The 18,350-nt window shown below is 42.6% G+C and overlaps 1 protein-coding gene across 2 annotated transcripts in view; it reads left to right on the top strand.

Moving 5' to 3' along the window:
- The window catches only part of kdm4aa (lysine (K)-specific demethylase 4A, genome duplicate a), a 70,537-nt gene that overhangs the window by 39,127 nt on the left and 13,060 nt on the right, over window positions 1-18,350 (top strand). Inside the window, exons 9-13 of one of the 2 annotated variants that reach the window (XM_047374360.1) lie at window positions 2,873-3,105; window positions 7,714-7,865; window positions 9,750-10,144; window positions 10,519-10,612; window positions 10,694-10,878. In XM_047374360.1, the coding sequence (XP_047230316.1) occupies window positions 2,873-3,105; window positions 7,714-7,865; window positions 9,750-10,144; window positions 10,519-10,612; window positions 10,694-10,878 (1,059 nt within the window). Of the gene's footprint in view, window positions 1-2,872; window positions 3,106-7,713; window positions 7,866-9,749; window positions 10,145-10,515; window positions 10,613-10,693; window positions 10,879-18,350 lie in introns of both variants that reach the window. The other variant, XM_047374359.1, reaches the window with a different exon arrangement.

Genomic DNA, 18,350 nt, shown 5'->3' with positions numbered 1-18,350 from the left:
CATTACTACCCAGAATATATCATAAAAAAATAATACACAGAACACAACAATACATGGCAGATTCAGCAGGGCCTGTTTAGGATGGCTATAGCCGCTGGCATCAGGCTTTTCCCAAAACAAGCCGTTCTGTGATCCAAGGAAGGAAGACAAGGGAACAATAGGGTCATAGTTTACTTGTAGCTCCAGCTGAAGAATTTGATGGTTCGGAGAGAAAGGTGTCATAATACACAGTGCCTCGCACCTATCTAGAAATTGTTGCAGATTATATTGACCCTTACATGAAAATTTGATGGCTGTTTTAAGTATTGACATGGCCTCCGAATTGAGATCCCAAGATCCCAGTTCAAATTAGCATCTGTGGGGGCTGCTGGACGTACAAAATCTGATCAATGATGGCCTGTTTTTGCCCCATACTGGACATAAAGGATCAACACATCTTCAGAGATTTAACCCCATGAGTATTAACTATTATTTAAAAATATATTGTTTTTGCTGAAAAGCATATTCTAAATTAAGTAGAATGTGTAATGTAGTGCATACAAAAACAAATAAAGTTTTGTTTTTAGCATACAAATTTGCTAAATCAGGTACAGTTGGGGTATACTTCTGAACACTTAAATGACAGCAAACTGCTTTCAATATACATACACCACCTTGGCTGTGTGGTGGATTGAAGTAACTGTCCACAAGGGACTAGTATGCCCCCTTTTTTACTGGCTCAATTTAGGTCCCACGTCAACTTCCTCTGCAACTTCTTCCTGGTCCGCGTGAACCTGAATTGCGCAGCAGCTTGTACGTGTCATCAAATTTCTCGAGTGGGATTGCTGCAGAGGTTAAATTGTTATGAGGATTTGGACTTAGACAGATGACTTCTTGTGGCTGTTTGATGTTCTGGGATCTAAATCGGCACTCCTTCTCCATACTAGAGACTGGAATTACAAATGTCACTTCAGCCAAAGTGGACAGCTGTTCTCTGCCTGCTCCCTCCTCCTGCAAACGCTGGTTTGCCAAAGAGCCAAACCAAGCACAATGTTTCATGGTGGTATTGTTTTGTGTATTTATGGAAAGATGTATGTGGGGCTGATCAGCTGATTTAGTATGTTATTAAATACAGCGCATCACAACTGTTTGTTATTCAGAATGCTGACATGGTATCCTTTTTCTTTTTTTTTCAGCTTTTAGGCATGATTTATGATTTGTAAACTTTGAACCGCTGTGGCCATAGTGGTCCTTGACATTACTCTTGAGTTTTATTAACTTTTTCTTGCACTACCTCTTTGAAGACCTTGTCATTTCTCCTGGTGCCATGGTCAATCATTAAACAGCAATCTGTTCACGTCACTTATAGTCCCGACTTAGCCCCGATCAGGTACGAAAGAAGTAGGTACCGGTATGGAAAAAACAGAAATGGAAATGCTTGCAAAGCGAGCTGAGTGTAGCTGGCCTAAACAGAGCCAGTGGAAAATGGGCAGGGCTGGTTTGGCAGCAAAAAGCAGACCAACATATTTTCAGAGAGGTGGTCATGATGCTAAATGTGAGCTGAGCTGAATAGCTGACTTCGACAAACTGAGGACACCACTATAACTTCTGTAAATTAATACATTGGTCTATATCTTGTTAAAACTTTACATTCTATATTTCTGGTTTTGGCATGAGCAGTTGTTTTTTAGGGTAACTAGCAACCCTCTCTGCTGTTTACACTGGTACATGCTGGTTGACTGTACCAGGGTGCTACCAAAACCAGGAAACAAACGATTTGACCTGGAATGTAAAAGTCAAGTTTTTCGTTCTTGTTTTACATGTAAAGGCTGTTTGCTACATGTGCCAAGGCAGTTTTGCTCTTTTAAAAAGGATATCAAGATTGTATCTTAATTGTGTAATTGACTTTATTAAATCAAGACTGTACCTGGCATGACAATAGACTGGACTCATCAAGTAATTAGGTACTTGTGTTTGTGTGACTTTTAGCCCTTTACATTATGTGTGTGTGTGTGTGTGTGTGTGTGTGTGTGTGACTTTGTCACTGTGAAGTGCAAAGTTGTTACAGCTTTGGGAAGGGTGAAACCCTATAAAACATAGTGCCTGCCAGCAGCACAGGGCAGTTTGCTCTGGTCTGTGAAAGCTGCAGCAGCCCTGGGCAGATAGACACCAGGCACCCAGAGCAGACAGCCATATCCCCAAAACAAAGCTAGTACTGCAGCGAAGCAAAGGAACAATAGTCCCCAGGTCAAAGAGGCTAGATGCAAGGCATCAGACCCCCGACCCAGCATCACAGCCATCTACCCCACAGATGGCCAAGCCTGGAGCATGTTCACCCCAGAAACCAGGTGGCCAACCAACCCCGGCAGCGAGATCACCCTGCGCCAGAAAAGGCAACCACCATTCTCTCTAAGGAGACATAATCTGATAGCAAATTTTAACACTAAATTATATTTAACCTCTGCATATCTTCCACCTTTTTTGTATTATTTTAATTGCATTAATGAAAACTGCATGAAGCATGTTTAAATTCTCATATTCCTGAGTTCACATGCTACATCAAATAATTAGGATTAGGATTCAATTTATTGTCAGTGCGCATGTCACAAGTACAGAGCAACGAAATGCATTTGTGTACAACCATCCAGGACAAACAACATGACATAGACAATGGGTCACTGAGGCTGCAGCCATCATCATAGGTGCTGCCCTTTCATCAGTTAAGAAGAAAAGACCACATTAGGTAAAAGGAGGGGGGAAAAAATCATATTTCACACTTTATTCTTAGGAGGATACAGTTTGAGATTGCAAAATAATGGCAAAGACTGGCTTTTTTTGGCTGTTGAACCTGAATTACAAAGCTGCAAAATGCTTCATTTGTTGTTTTCCACAGTGTTCTTGTCGTCAAGATATGGTGAAGATATCAATGGATGTGTTTGTACGCAAGTTTCAGCCTGACCGTTACAAATTGTGGAAAGCAGGGAAAGACAACGCTCCAATCGACCACTTCAAACCAACTCCAGAGGCTGGCGAGTTCCTCAGAAAAGAAAACAGCAAGCCCTCTAAAGGGATTTCCAGAGAAGTATCGTCTGAGGAGCAAACTTCTCCTGACCAGAAGGACAAAAGGTCTCGCACTACACTACTTCTCTGCAGTATTCAGATTATTTTACTGTGGATTGGAGTTTTAAGGAATCTTCATTAATTCGTATGAAATAGTTTAACTTTGCTGAGTGAAAAATGAGTTCTGATAAATTCACATTTTATTAATAATTTCTGCCAGTTTTTTATACAGTTTTCAGTAATGTTTTTATGTTTGTAGATATGGTAGATAAGGGCATATTTGACAGACCACCTTCAATTTCATGTCAAAAGGATGCACTTGTGATCAAATTACTCAAAGTGAATATTAATTTAAACAGGTTCTAAGTGACCAGCAAAGTTGGCTGTGCTGTCAATCACATTCAGTTTAATTATAATAGGACCATAATGTGATTTACTCTTGAAAAAGACTTTTGCACCGTATGAGCCTGAGTAGTATCAGATGAGAAAACAACAACGTGCTTCATGAAAAGTCATTTTGAGCTTGTAAAGGGCATCCGTGGGTTTGCAAACTGGGCATATGATTGGATTGTATAACACATTTTACAAAATCCAGCAATTGGTCAAACTTTTTCAGAGTCCAGTTTGGATCCTAAAACCACTGTAAAGTGCTTTACAGAGGTTAAAAACAGGACTGACCCTGAACCACTAGTAACTAATAAAATAATCAAATCAAGTTAAAAGATGGATAAAATAATTACATAAAAAATACTACGTTTATAGATCTTAAAACCATACATAGTAAAAAAAATGTATTGCAAACAATAAAGTTCAGATTTGTAAAGAACAATTTTTCTTAAAACATATGAAAGTACTTAATTATTAACTTAAACAGCAATAAAATAATAAAATATAAATGGATAAAAGTTGCTATAGTTGAAATAATAAATAAACTGTAAAAAAAAAATAGCTATAACTTCAACTAGAAGCCAGGTTGAATACACCTGTCTGTAGCATGCTTTTAGAAACATCCTGAAGGTTTGAGGACAGCTGACAGTGTCCTCAAATCTTCAGGATGGCTCTTCACACAGCTGAACACCACAATGAGAATAAGACACCTAACCGTATGTTTTAGTTCTCACCATAGGCTTCAGCAGATTACCCTTTCCAGAAAACCTGAAGGGCCTGGATGGGCTGTACAGTCAAAGCAAATCTGATAACACAGTTACTGTGCTCAGGTTCTTCCTGTCAGCTAAAAACATAAATCATTTATTTGTTTTCCACCACTGATTAGCAGAAGTGATGACAATTTGATATATAACACAGCACACTGGTTTCTAACCTATTTGTGTGCACAGGTACATCTAAAAAAATTTCATTCATCTCAGAAAGTGAAACTCATTTTCTAGAGAATCATCACACATTCGGTGATGTATTCAAAGCCTTTGTTTCTTATAATTGTGATGATTATGGCTTACAGGTAAACGAAAACCTATACTCAGTGTCTCAGAAAATTAAAATACTATGAAAAAGTTCATTGGAAACTCATGGTGTCACACCCTAATCAGCTAATTAACTCAAAACACCTGCAAAGGTTTCCTGAGCTATTAAACGGTCTCTCAGTCTGGGTCATAGGCTACGCAATCATGGGGAAGACTGCTGACTGGACAGATGTCCAGAAGACAGTCATCAAACCCTTCACAAGGAGGGTAAGCCACAAAAGGTCATTGCTGAAGAGGATGATTGTTCACAGTGTTCTGTATCCAAGCATATTAACAGGGAATTAAGTGAGAGTTACAGGGGTTGGACAATGAAACTGAAACACCTGGTTTTAGACCCCAATAATTTATTAGTATGGTGTAGGGCCTCCTTTTGCGGCCAATACAGCGTCAATTCATCTTGGGAATGACATATACAAGTCCTGCACAGTGGTCATAGGGATTTTAAGCCATTCTTCTTGCAGGATAGTGGCCAGGTCACTACGTGATACTGGTGGAGGAAAACGTTTCCTGACTCGCTCCTCTTAAACACCCCAAAGTGGCTCAATAATATTTAGATCTGGTGACTGTGCAGGCCATGGGAGATGTTCAACTTCACTTTCATGTTCATCAAACCAATCTTTCACCAGTCTTACTGTGTGTATTGGTGCACTGTCATCCTGATACATGGCACCGCCTTCAGGATACAATGTTTGAACCATTGGATGCACATGGTCCTCAAGAATGGTTCGGTAGTCCTTGGCAGTGACGCGCCCGTCTAGCACAAGTACTGGGCCATGGGAATGCCATGATATGGCAGCCCAAACCATCACTGATCCACCCCCATGCTTCACTCTGGGCATGCAACAGTCTGGGTGGTACGCTTCTTTGGGGCTTCTCCACACCGTAACTCTCCCGGATGTGGGGAAAACAGTAAAGGTGGATTCATCAGAGAACAATACATGTTTCACATTGTCCACAGCCCAAGATTAGCGCTCCTTGCACCATTGAAACCGACGTTTGGCATTGGCATAAGTGACCAAAGGTTTGGCTATAGCAGCCCGGCCGTGTATATTGACCCTGTGGAGCTCCTGATGGACAGTTCTGGTGGAAACAGGAGAGTTGAGGTGCACATTTAATTCTGCCGTGATTTGGGCAGCCGTGGTTTTATGTTTTTTTGGATACAATCCAGGTTAGCACCCGAACATCCCTTTCAGACAGCTTCCTCTTGCGTCCACAGTTAATCCTGTTGGATGTGGTTCATCCTTCTTGGTGGTATGCTGACATTACCCTGGATACCGTGGCTCTTGATACATCACAAAGACTTGCTGTCTTGGTCACAGATGCGCCAGCAAGACGTGCACCAACAATTTGTCCTCTTTTGAACTCTGGTATGTCACCCATAATGTTGTGTATATTTCAATATTTTGAGCAAAACTGTGCTCTTACCCTGCTAATTGAACCTTCACACTCTGCTCTTACTGGTACAATGTGCAATCAATGAAGACTGGCTACCAGGGTGGTCCAATTTAGCCATGAAACCTCCCGCACTAAAATGACAGGTGTTTCAGTTTCATTGTCCAACCCCTGAAATCCATTCAAGAATTTGGGGGAGCTTCACAAGAAGGGGACTGAGACTGGAGTCTGTGGAACAAGAGCCACCACACACAGATGAATACTAGACATGGGCTACAAATCTCCCATTCCTCGTCTCAAGCCACTCCTGAACCAGAGACAACGTCAGAAGCATCTTACATTGGCTAAGGAGAAAAGGAACTGGACTGTTGGGTCAATTGTCCAAAGTCCGGGAAATCAAGGTCCCAGAGTCTGGAGGAAGATTGGAGAGGCACAGAATCCATGTTGCTTGAAGTTCAGTCAGTGATAGTTTGGGGTACCATGTCATCTACTAGTGTTGTTCCACTGTGTTTTCTGAAGTCCACGGTCAATGCAGCCATCTACCAGGTACTTCATGTTTCCCTCTGCTGACCAGCTGTATGATGCTAATTTTATTTTCCAGCAGGACTTGGTATTTGCCTACTCTGCCAAAGGTACCAAAAGCTGGTTCAATGACCATGGTGCTCCTGTTCTTGATTGGCCAGCCAAGTATTGAGTGCATAGACATGGGCATACTTTTCAGAAGCCTGACATTTATGCTTAAAACATCCTGTTTTTAATGGTCTAATTTGATATTCAAATTTTTTGAGACAACGGAATTTTGGGTTTTCTGTACCTGTAAGTAATCATCATCAAACGTTCAAGGAATAAAAGCATACAATATTTTACTCTATGTGAAATGAATCTATGTTTCATTTTCTAAAATGACAGGGAAGAAATATTGCACTTTTATGCAATATTACATTTTTTTGAGATGTTCCTGTATATTGTATGACAGAGTGAGCTGTAGTGTTCAGAGTTTCGTCCTGTGTGCTGAACCTAAGTTAGAACTTTGCTTACTGCTCTGTAGCGATACCTCAGAGGTAATGCCACACATACACACTTGAACTGTCTGTCCAGCAGTCATGGGAGCTGACCACGCCCAACTTGGTTGGTTTCAATAGTCTCTCAAACATCTACAACTGCTTCTCATCATCTTCTTTTAATTGAGCTTTCAGGACTTTACTTTGACAGACCCACACCAGGTAAAGTCTTCGGAACAAAAAACCTGGTTCCAAGAGCCAACGATGGTCACAGTTGTTGCTTGTGCACCTATTTTCCTTATTTTTTCTCAATAGCTCCAAACTAGGGTTGTCCTGTCCTCAACAGGTTTTAGTGACATTAGAGTGTGTACTGTAGCATATGGTGATGATTTACCATTGGGTTTGACACTTTGTAGAACTGATCTCACAACTGGTTGCACATAATCTCCAGGGTTGGTCATCTTCAATTAATTATGATTATGTTTAGCTTGCAGCTTCTGATTTTTCTCCTCTGTTATTGAAGTTAGCCGCTGAACTTTGCTTTAAGGGGTTGTTGACCTACAGTTGAAAGAATCTCTCCAGGTCTACAGTGGGAGATGGTTCATTTCTTGCTTTCTAACACTTTGCAGTGTATCCGTCAACACATTTTAAAAATACTTGAGCGCTGCTTTTGAATGTGTCCGCATTGGTTGATTTTATTTTCTCATCTGGCACAAATCCATCTTAAATCTTTTGTGTTATCAAAAACTGTTTCCATAAAGTCTTAACATGTCCTTATTAACATCTTCACGATGATTCAGCTCAAATCCTCAAAGTGGGGAAAAACATCCACTTGAAGCTGTTCAGACGTCTAAAGGAGACAGATGTGATGTGACAGTCAAGGAGGAGATGGAGCCGAAGAAACCCAAACCATCCATCAAGAATTCTCCCAAAAAAATCACAGCCCCCCCAGGTAAAGGTGCAAAACTCTTTCCTTCACCCCTGCTGAATTCTCTTTTCTACTTTTCTTTTATTGTTTAGCCTAGCCTCTTTTCACCTGGTAGGCATATTTTCAAATGAAACAAATCCCTTCACATTGCATGGATAAAATATTATTTTTGCATTCTACCAGATTAGGTCAAATTAGAAATATTAACAACATTGGACCATATTTGAATATGGTAACCTTGAGCAAGAACCCCAGTGTTTAACAATATTAAATTCACTCAAGTTAGGAAACATTAAGGGTAGCTAGGAATTGACTGAGTATATAGTTCCTTGAACATTATTTAGTCCCCCTGAACATTCACATTTTTCATGTTACAACCACAGATTTCAGTGTCAGACCAACTCAGTGGTGCATAATTATGAAAAGGGGAAGATAAGAATACATTTTTTTTAAACAAAGAAAACTGTAAAATTAGGATTTGGGTCTATTTTCAGCCCCCCTGAGCCAATAATATATAGAACCTTCTTTTACTGCAGTTGTGTGTCCACCACACAGCATTTTGTATTCAGTCAAAAAAAGTTCCATTTTAGTCTCATCTCACCTCAGCTGGCAGAATCTGGAGTAGCTGATCTCTGCAGCTCCCCTGGAGTTGCCATTGGCCTGTCACTTTAGATCAGGGCTGTCCAGCTCCAGTCCTCAAGGGCGATGTCCTGCAGGTTTAAGATGTCCTTCCTCCAACACAGCTGGTTCAAATGGCCCAATTACTTCCTAAGCATATCATCTAGCTCTGCAGCAGCCTGCTATTAATTCAGTTGTGTTGAATCAGTGCAACATATAAAACATGCAGAACACCGGCTTTTGAGGAGTGACTTTAGGAACCACTGGTTTAGGTGGACGTCCATGTCTTGGAAGGTCTGCAGTTGGTCCGTCCACTTTCCATGTTCAGATGATGGATGATATTCAAAGTTTGAATATTGTTTTAGAAGTTAACCTGGCTATAAACCTCTCCAAAACCTTCTCCCTGACCTGTCTGCTGTGTTCCATGGTCTTCATGATAAATGAAAATAAACATCTGATGCCAGTCAGTCAGTCATTTTCTACCGTTTATTCCATACTGGGTCACGGGGAAGCTGGTGCCTATCCTGCAGTCTATGGGCGAGAGGCAGGGTACACCCTGGACAAGTCGCCAATCCATCGCAGGGCAACACACAAACAACCATGCACACACCTAAGGGCAATTTAGAGTGACCAATTAACCTAACTGGCATGTCTTTGGACTGTGGGAGGAAGCCGGAGTACCCGGTGAGAACCTACGCGTGCACGGGGAGAACATGCAAACTCCATGCAGAAAGACCCCCGGACAAGAATTGAACCCAGGACCTTCTTGCTGCAAGGCAACAGTGCTACCAACTGCGCCACCGTGCAACATCTGATGCCTTCAGAGAGCATTTGCATTTACACTGAGAATTAATTGCACAAACGACACTATTGACTAATTCAGTGACTTTTGAAGGCAATTGATTTTACTGGATTTTCTGTTAGGGGCATCAAAGTAAAGAGGGCTCAATACAATTACATTCATCCTTTTCCATCCACTTCAAAATATGTGCTATGTTGTGCTGGTCTGTGACATAAAATCCCAGTAAAGTACATAAGTTTTTGTTATATAAAATATGTTCATACTCTATGATTTGAAAAAGGTATAAAGGGCATAAACACTTTTTGAAGGCAATGTGTCCTCGACATTGAAGTTATGTTTAAGGACAGACAATTAAAATGTGACACTTGAAGTGCATTTCAAATATTAGCATTTATGAACTGTACCTATTACACTTGCTGTTATAATCTGGAAAGATGCTAACTAAGTGCGTGCTCAGTTAGAATAAAGCATGTTTTTGTCCAACACAGTACAACCCAAACCAGAACATCAGCTGGAAAAGCACACGAAGCCACAACCTAAATACTGCTCTAAAACCAACAACAAGAAAACGTCAAACAGACAAAGTCCTGCAAAAAAGGAGAGGAACAGTGGACCGGCTATAAATACGGGTCATTTTGAGCCTGTTGGAAGAACTGCAATGGTTTGTGATGCAGAGGAGGCAGAAGGCAGTGTGGAGCATAGAGTGGAAACCAGTGGCATCCCAGTGCACAAGGTGTTTCAGAGAACACTCAGTTCTGCTGATGTCCTACATGTTCATAGCTATGCCAAAGGAGACTATGGAGACGAAATCCTGGTGCAGGAGGAAGGACGGACCCTAAATAGTGATAATAAGAAGGAAGACCTCAAACATATCAGCAGAGAAGTGAGTCACATTTGATTTTGTCTCTTAATATACGTCTGCATCAATATACAGCATTGTTAAAACACTCAGTTTACATGCAATGGTTAGAGAATTGAGCAAACAGTCAGAAGTTTATGTTTTTTTAAGGTGTGCTGATTGATTCACATATTAACTGGTCTATTGGGCGAAAATTGTGAAAATTCATAAACTAAATCTGCTGATTGTCATAGTGGATGATCTAAATATTTTTTTATTTGACATACTAAAATAATACATAGTCATACTGTCTACATCTGTTTATATTTAATTTATTTAGGGATTCATTCTTTTGTTTACAGCAGTAGCAGAACATGATTTTGTTCTAATTTCGATGGTGTTTTCTGTACCTCCAGCAGGTGGGAGAAGTGTTCGCTCCCAGTGGAGAGCTAGAAAACCACCTGGAGCAGCTGCCACACCCCCAACACAGAAAGGATGGCATCAGTGAAAAAGGTCTGTCCTGACATATATTTTCCTTTAATCTTGAATTATTTCAATTGAAACTAAGTGAATGCATTTGTTTTTGTGTCATAGATGCTTTGGAGGGGCTTCCCCCAGCAGAGGCAGGTAGTTTCGACGGGGACAGCTGGGCTGAACCTCTGGCCCATTTGTGGCAGAGCAGTCCTCCCAATCTCCAGAAAGAGAGGGAATATAACCAGCGCATGGGCTCTAAACCGCCATACTGCTCTATCTGTATGCTCTTTCAGGCATATCAGCAGGTATTCATCACCAGAGAGAGCACAACTCAGTTCAATTCAGTTTTATTTATATAGCGCCAATCACAACACATGTCATCTCAAGGCACTTTACAAAGTCAATTCAACTGAATCATACAGATTTCAAGTCGGGTACATACATTCCAATTAATCCCAACCATTGAACAGTGCAGTCAGATTCAGTTATTTATTCAAATTGGATCAAAAGTTTTTCTGTCTAAGGAACCCCAGCAGATTGCATCCAGTCAGTGACTTGCAGCATTCCCTCCTCCTGGATGAGCATGTAGAGACAGTGGACAGTCACTGGTGTTGACGTTGCAGCAATCCCTCATACTGAGCATGCATGTAGCGACAGTGGAGAGGAAAATCTCCCTTTATTAGTGGTTTCTGCCTTTCTGACATGAAGCATTTATTTTTCACTTCATATGAAATACAGGATGACAGTCTTTCTTTTTTAATTTCAAAAGGCTGTACGCTTTCATCATGACAGTAACTGATGTGTCAATGAAAACCTTTTTCAGAAATTTAGGAACAGGAAATAAGTATACTGCCAAAATCGTGTGTTCACTGAAAAGTTTGTGAGTTCTGGTGAAAAGCCCAAAATCCTTGCCTTTACTGTTCCACAGTAGGAAAATTCAAGTGTGTGTCAGCAGCAAAGCAAAAAGGCAAATGGAAGGATACAGATTTTCTCATCACTGAAAAAATATAAAAAAGTCTAGGACTAAAAACTTTGAAGATCAGAATGGAAAACAGGAATCAAAATTAGAATAGATTGTAAACAAAGGCAAAGTCCACATTACAGAAGAGAAATACTGTACTGTTACCAAAATGGCATATTCAGATCAAATTAAAATAAATTAAATGTGCAACATAGTTGGGTAACTGGAACCCCACATAAAGCACATCTCTGGCTATGCTTGAGAAAAGAACAACCGACAATTCGCAGAAAATAAAGGAAATACCTGTGCAACTATCAGCATAGATGTAAACACTCCTAGGACAGAGCTGGCCCTCGTAATGAGTGTGTCTAACTGGCTCCTCACTGCTATAGATAGGCTGCTGCTCAAACTAAGTACACCACAGAAGATGGCTAATGCCACTACCACTTGTAAAGAGCATCAGTCCAGACTCCAGTCCAACTTGTTGTTTAGGTGAACACTGAAGTACTTAGAAGAGTCCACTATCTCAACGTCAATTCCATGGATGTTCACGGCTGTCAGTGTGGTGGGTCTGCGCCTGTGGAAATCAACCACCAGCTCCTTAGTTTTCCCCATATTGATCATGAGGTGATTCCGCTGCCATCAATCCACAAAGTTCTGTGTCCACTATTTGTATTCTGAGCCATTCTGACCTGTGATGAGGTTGACTATGGCAGAATGGTTTGAGAGGTTCTGAAGATGGAAACCACAGGAGTGGAAGGAGAACTTTGTAGTGTAGAAGGTGAACAGGAACAGTGCCAGCACAGTTCCCTGTGGGGCCCCTGTACTGCAGACCAGCCTTGGTGCAAGTGGCTGGTCAAATCTCAGTGCCACTCGCTGACAGGACAGGATTCAGCTGATTCACCCAGCGTAAGCTATGAGGGCTCTTTAGGGACATTATTGTGAATATACTCACACACTCTCTACTGAAATGCTCTCATACACACTACTGAAACGCTATATGCGCTTACACACAGTACTGAAATACTCTCCTATGCACTACTTAAATGCTTTTTGGCACACTACGGAAATACTCTCATACACACTCGCAAGGATTATGATTATTGATTAATTAACATTTATCAAAAATTATAATTAAAAATCATAATTCAGAAATTTCTTAACCAAAAATCATTACTTATGACTAGAAATCAGAGATGTCCTTTGGCGTTGTGGTTATGGGGTCAAAGCCCTTAATAATTACAATTAGTTATCATTAATAATTGATCATCTTTAACCAAAACCAGTAAATGTCACTGTTTATTCAACCACTTCAACGGGGAACTTTGACCTAATTTTGACAAATAAATTACTCTTGCACGAAATAAGCACAAACGCTTGTCATATATATATATATATATATATATATATACAGTACAGACCAAAGATTTGGACACACATTCTCATTCAACGAGTTTTCTTTATTTTCATGACTATGAATATTGTAGATTCACACTGAAGGCATCAAAACTATGGATTAACACATGTGGAATTATATACTGAACAAAAAAGTGTGAAACAACTGAAAATATGTCTTATATTCTTGGTTCTTCAAAGTAGCCACCTTTTGCTTTGATTACTGCTCCGCACACTCTTGGCATTCTGTTGATGAGCTTCAAGAGGTAGTCACTTGAAATGGTTTTCCAACAGTCTTGAAGGAGTTCCCAAAGATGCTTAGCAGCTCACCCCAAACCACCTCGACTGGGTTCAGGTCCGGTGGCTGTGGAGGCAAGGTCATCTGGCGCAGCACCCCATCACTCTCCTTCTTGGTCAAAGAGCCCTTACACAACCTGGACGTGTGTTTGGAGTCATTGTCCTGTTGAAAAATAAATGATGGTCCAACTAAACGCAAACCGGATAGAATAGTATGCCGCTGCAAGATGCTGTGGTAGCCATGCTGGTTCAGTATGCCTTCAATTCTGAATAAATCCCCAACAGTGTCACCAGCAAAGCACCCCCACACCATCACACCTCCTCCTCCATGCTTCATGGTGGGAACCAGGCATGTAGAGTCCATCCGTTCACCTCTTCTGCGCCGCACAAAGACACAGTGGTTGGAACCAAAGATCTCAAACTTGGACTCATCAGACCAAAGCACAGATTTCCACTGGTCTAATGTCCATTCCTTGTGTTCTTTAGCCCAAACAAGTCTCTTCTGCTTGATGCCTGTCCTCAGCAGTGGTTTCCTAGCAGCTATTTTACTATGAAGGCGTGATTCACACAGTCTCCTCTTAACAGTTGTTCTAGAGATGTGTCTGCTGCTAGAACTCTGTGTGGCATTGACCTGTTCTCTAATCTGAGCTGCTGTTGACCCGCGATTTCTGAGGCCGGTGACTCGGATGAACTTATCATCCGCAGCAGAGGTGACTCTTGGTCTTCCTTTCCTGGGGCGGTCCTCATGTGAGCCAGTTTCTTTGTAGCGCTTGATGGTTTTTGCAATTGCACTTGAGGACACATTCAAAGTTTTCCCAATTGTTTGGACTGACTGACATTCATTTCTTAAAGTAACGATGGCCACTCGTTTTTCTTTACTTAGCTGCATTTTTCTTGCCATAATACAAATTCTAACAGTCTATTCAGTAGGACTATCAGCTGTATACCGTATCCACCTCCTGCACAACACAACTGATGGTCCCAACCCCATTTATAAGGCTTTAAATCCCACTTATTACACCTGACAGGGTACACCTGTGAAGTGAAAACCATTTCAGGTGACTACTGAATACCACAAAATTATTCAGGTTCACTTCCAATCAATTATTAGATGGTTGAAACTTTAATGTTTATTTATATACCCTGTTGTAAAGATATACAGTACAGACCACGAGTTTGGACACACCTTCTCATTCAAAGAGTTGTCCTTATTTTCATGACTGCTAATTATTACTAGTGCATTGCACAATATAAAGTGAATACCACAAACCTTTGGTGTGTACTGTATATATATATTTTATAACCATTTTATAAGATATAATTTCGCAAACCTTTTAAAATTTAGGATGGAAATAATTAGCACAGAGCTGTGAAGCCGTAAAAAGCCCTTTGATTAAACCCTCTGTCTCCACTGTAAATAACTGGCCATGGTCTTTATTTACCCCTTTTACATATTCCTTGTAGCTTATAAGCGTGTTTTACTTCAAATTTTATTGTTTTATTATCATTTCATTTTTTTCTCGTTCGAGTCAGACGTTCTCCCCGGTATAGCGAGCCTCAGCTGCCCGGTCAGCTGACAGCAGCAGGTGCCACCATTTCCGAACACGACGCAGAAACTTTAGTATTATTATATCAAAGGGCCACTGCTATATGCAATATTACTTCTTGATAAATGGAACAGATATTTGAGGTTTACACAACTACATTCTCGCCTGAAAACATTGTAAGGGTATTTATGTTCCACAGAAAGCGTAATATATCCAACTTTATTCACAGCTTTTCTCTCTCCTCTGCCATTACTACTTGCGTTTCAACAATCCGCTTTGACCCGCAATGAATCCTGGGATAGGGTGGGCCACGAAGTATTATCCAGGAGGACACATTTGTTGGCTCCCTTTGGAGGAGCCTTACGAATTTGAACAGCATTCGTCGCATTGCTGTGACGTAATCGGCTGCAAATGCCGCCTTATGGTGCGTTCACACCGAACGCGGATTCTGCGAATATTTCGCGTCATCTGTGTGCTTTTGCCCGCTTGACATTCCGCGTGAACTCCGCGTTGGCATTTGGCAACAAGGGGCAACGCTTCACCGCATCATCAAATAGGAGGAGCTTCCATCAGCTGCTTGCTGGTTTCAACTGAACATGGCGGACATGGATTTCACGGATAATTACGGTGTTTTACCTGTGGAGAGCCGAAAAACGCCGCCGACGTCAACATCCCTGGGTTCACCAGATTCTTCAGGGACGGGAACAGTTCGGAGATTACCACCACCTATTCCAGGAGCTGCTTCTGGATGACGGTCGATTTCAGCGGTACTTCGTCTATCCAGGAACCAGTTCGAAGATCTGCTGTCCTGCGTTGGGAGACGAATCGGCCTCTGGCACACCTACTACTGGCACTTTATCCCCGCTGCTGAACGCATGTCCATCTGTCTTCGGTGAGTGAATAAATCTCAGCTCAGTAAAAAAAACTGCCGATTTTTAATGTCCACATCTCCTAAATATAAGATATTTGTGCCTAAACATAACCAGGCCAGGTCCTTTCTGTACTTGTCTCGGTAAACGTAATTAGGTAAGTCATACAACTCAGGCTTGCTGCACACCGCCACTATGAGTTTGTCCTCCACCTTCACTGACAACCGCTTCTTCTCCGCTGTGGTCTTTCACCCTACGTCACAGCCACATCCAGTCCCTGATTGGTTGACGCGACGCGAATTTAGGAAAAAGTTCAGATTTTTCAGCTCGTCCATCGCTCTCGCTCCGCTCCCGCTTCGCTTGGCGCGCCTTCCGCCTTCAAGCAGCCTAAGCCTATAGCAGCATAACTACACAGATAGTTTCAGTTCAGATTATTTAGTTAAATGGCGCTTATTTACAACAATGTCGTCTCACGGAACCCCACAAAGGGTCCCACTGATGGTCATTGTTATACTAAAAACCACAACGATTGGGATACCTCTCTCTGTCAGACTGATTATAACCATTGGAAAAGAGAAGGGGTCATACAGGTAGCAGAAATGGAGGGTGTGTTTGCACCTAAACCATAACTGAGCCGGTTTAGGCTAAATCTGACTCCCCCTTACTCCATCCAACAGGAAGGGAGGAAGGCTCCCTCCCTGATAACCTAAGCCACTCTAACTATAAGCTTTATCAAAAAGGAAAGTTTTAAGTCTAGCCTTAAAAGTAGACAGGGTGTCTGCCTCACAGACTAAAACTGGGAGCTGGTTCCACAGGAGAGGAGCCTGATAACTAAAGGATCTGCCTCCCATTCTACTTCTAGAGACTTTAGGAACCACCAGTAAACCTGCAGTCTGAGAACGAAGTGCTTTGTTAGGAACATATGGAACAATCAGATCTCTGATGTATGATGGAGCTAGATCATTAAGGGCTTTATATGTGAGGAGGAAATTTTTTAATTATATTCTAAATTTAACAGGGAGCCAATGAAGGGAAGCTAAAATAGGAGAAATATGATCTCTTTTTAATTTTCATCAGAACTCTTGCTGCAGCATTCTGAATCAGCTGAAGGCTTTTAATTGCATTTTGTTGTCGGGGAAGGACTGTGGGTCGGACCAAAGCGCAGACAAGAGCTCAGTAGCCGCATCATAGTTACTTCCTTATTTATTCATAAAAGTCCAAAAGGAAACAAAACACGCTGCAGGGATGAAACAAGGACTAAATCAAAACTTGCGCAAACCTGCAGGTACTCATAGCAAGGCATAGCATAGTCCAAACGAAGCATAGGTATCCAAAGCGTAGCATAAACGAAGCATGAACAAAGCATAGACATAGAAACGTAGCATAAACGAAGCACAGACATCACCGACATAGAAACAAGGAACCAGCGAGGAACTAAACAGAGTCCAAAACAGAAATAACTCCCAATAAACAAAACAACAAAACCAAAGTCCATAATCTCCAGGGGCGCAGAACAAAATCCAGGAGGCCGATGATCCGGAGACCTGCGACAAAGTAGCCAGCGAAGTGGTTGATGATCCGGAGGCCGGCAGTGACGAAGTAGCCAGCGATGAAGGAGCCGATGTCTCGGAGGTCTGCGGTGAGGATGCAGGCTGCCTGGAGTCCGACAGCGGAGATGCCAGGCAAACCCACGAAGCGAGGAGTCAGGCAGTGTATGACGTGTCCTCAGAGACTTGGCCCTGGCGTCCAACTTGACTTGGCCCTGGCATCCAACTTGGACCCAGGCAAAGAGTCAGGCTCTGGTGTGTCAAAGTCAAAAAGTCAGTCCGTATCTCCAGTAACACCCCCCAGAGGAAACTGAGCAGGTGCTCAGGACCAGGTCTTGGAGACAGCCCATCCATGGGCTCCACCGAAGCATGGTGTGGGAATGGAGGCAGCCCGCCCACGGGCTCCTCCGTGTCATGACGAGGCTCTGTAGACCCGGCGACGGCCAGCTGAGGCTCCGTAGATCCGGCGACGGCCGGCTGAGGCTCCGTAGATCCGGCGACGGCCGGCTGAGGCTCCGTAGATCCGGCGACGGCCGGCTGAGGCTCCGTAGATCCGGCGGCGGCTGGCTGAGGCTCCGTAGATCCGGCGGCGGCCGGCTGAGGCTCAGTAAATCCGGCGACGGCCGGCTCAGGCTCTGTAGGCTTAGCTGCATGCTGTGAGTCCAGAGGCATGGCTGCCTTAACGGCCACGAGAAGAGGATCGAAGGGACCTCCAGCGGAGAGTGGAGCTGGAGCGTCTAGCCATCCCTCTGCAAGAAACTCATCTAGTAAGATAGTGTGCACGTCATCCAGATCCTGAGGATTGCTAATCAAGTGAGGAACACACTCTAGGCAACGTGACTTCATAAGTTCCTTCTTGATCTCCTGTAACCCGGCCTGAACCCATGGCGGAGTAGGAGGTCGCACTGACGACCGGAGACCAGCAGAGGGCATGACGAGCTCAGGTGCTGCTACTGCTGCTGCTACTGCTGCGGACGTGGCAAGCTCAGGCGCTGCTGTTGCTGCAGCTGTGGACGTGACGAGCTCAGGCGTTGCTGCTGCTGCGGACGTGACGAGCTCAGGCGTTGCTGCTGCTGCGGACGTGACGAGCTCAGGTGTTGCTGCTGCAGCTGCTACTGCGGACGTGAAGAGCTCAGGCGCTACTGTTTCTGCAGCAGTGGA

This window comes from Girardinichthys multiradiatus, chromosome 9 (genome assembly GCF_021462225.1).
Source record: "Girardinichthys multiradiatus isolate DD_20200921_A chromosome 9, DD_fGirMul_XY1, whole genome shotgun sequence".
NCBI classification, from domain to species: domain Eukaryota; kingdom Metazoa; phylum Chordata; class Actinopteri; order Cyprinodontiformes; family Goodeidae; genus Girardinichthys; species Girardinichthys multiradiatus.
Note: the sequence above shows the minus strand (reverse complement) of the source record. Positions and strands in the feature narration are given on the sequence as shown.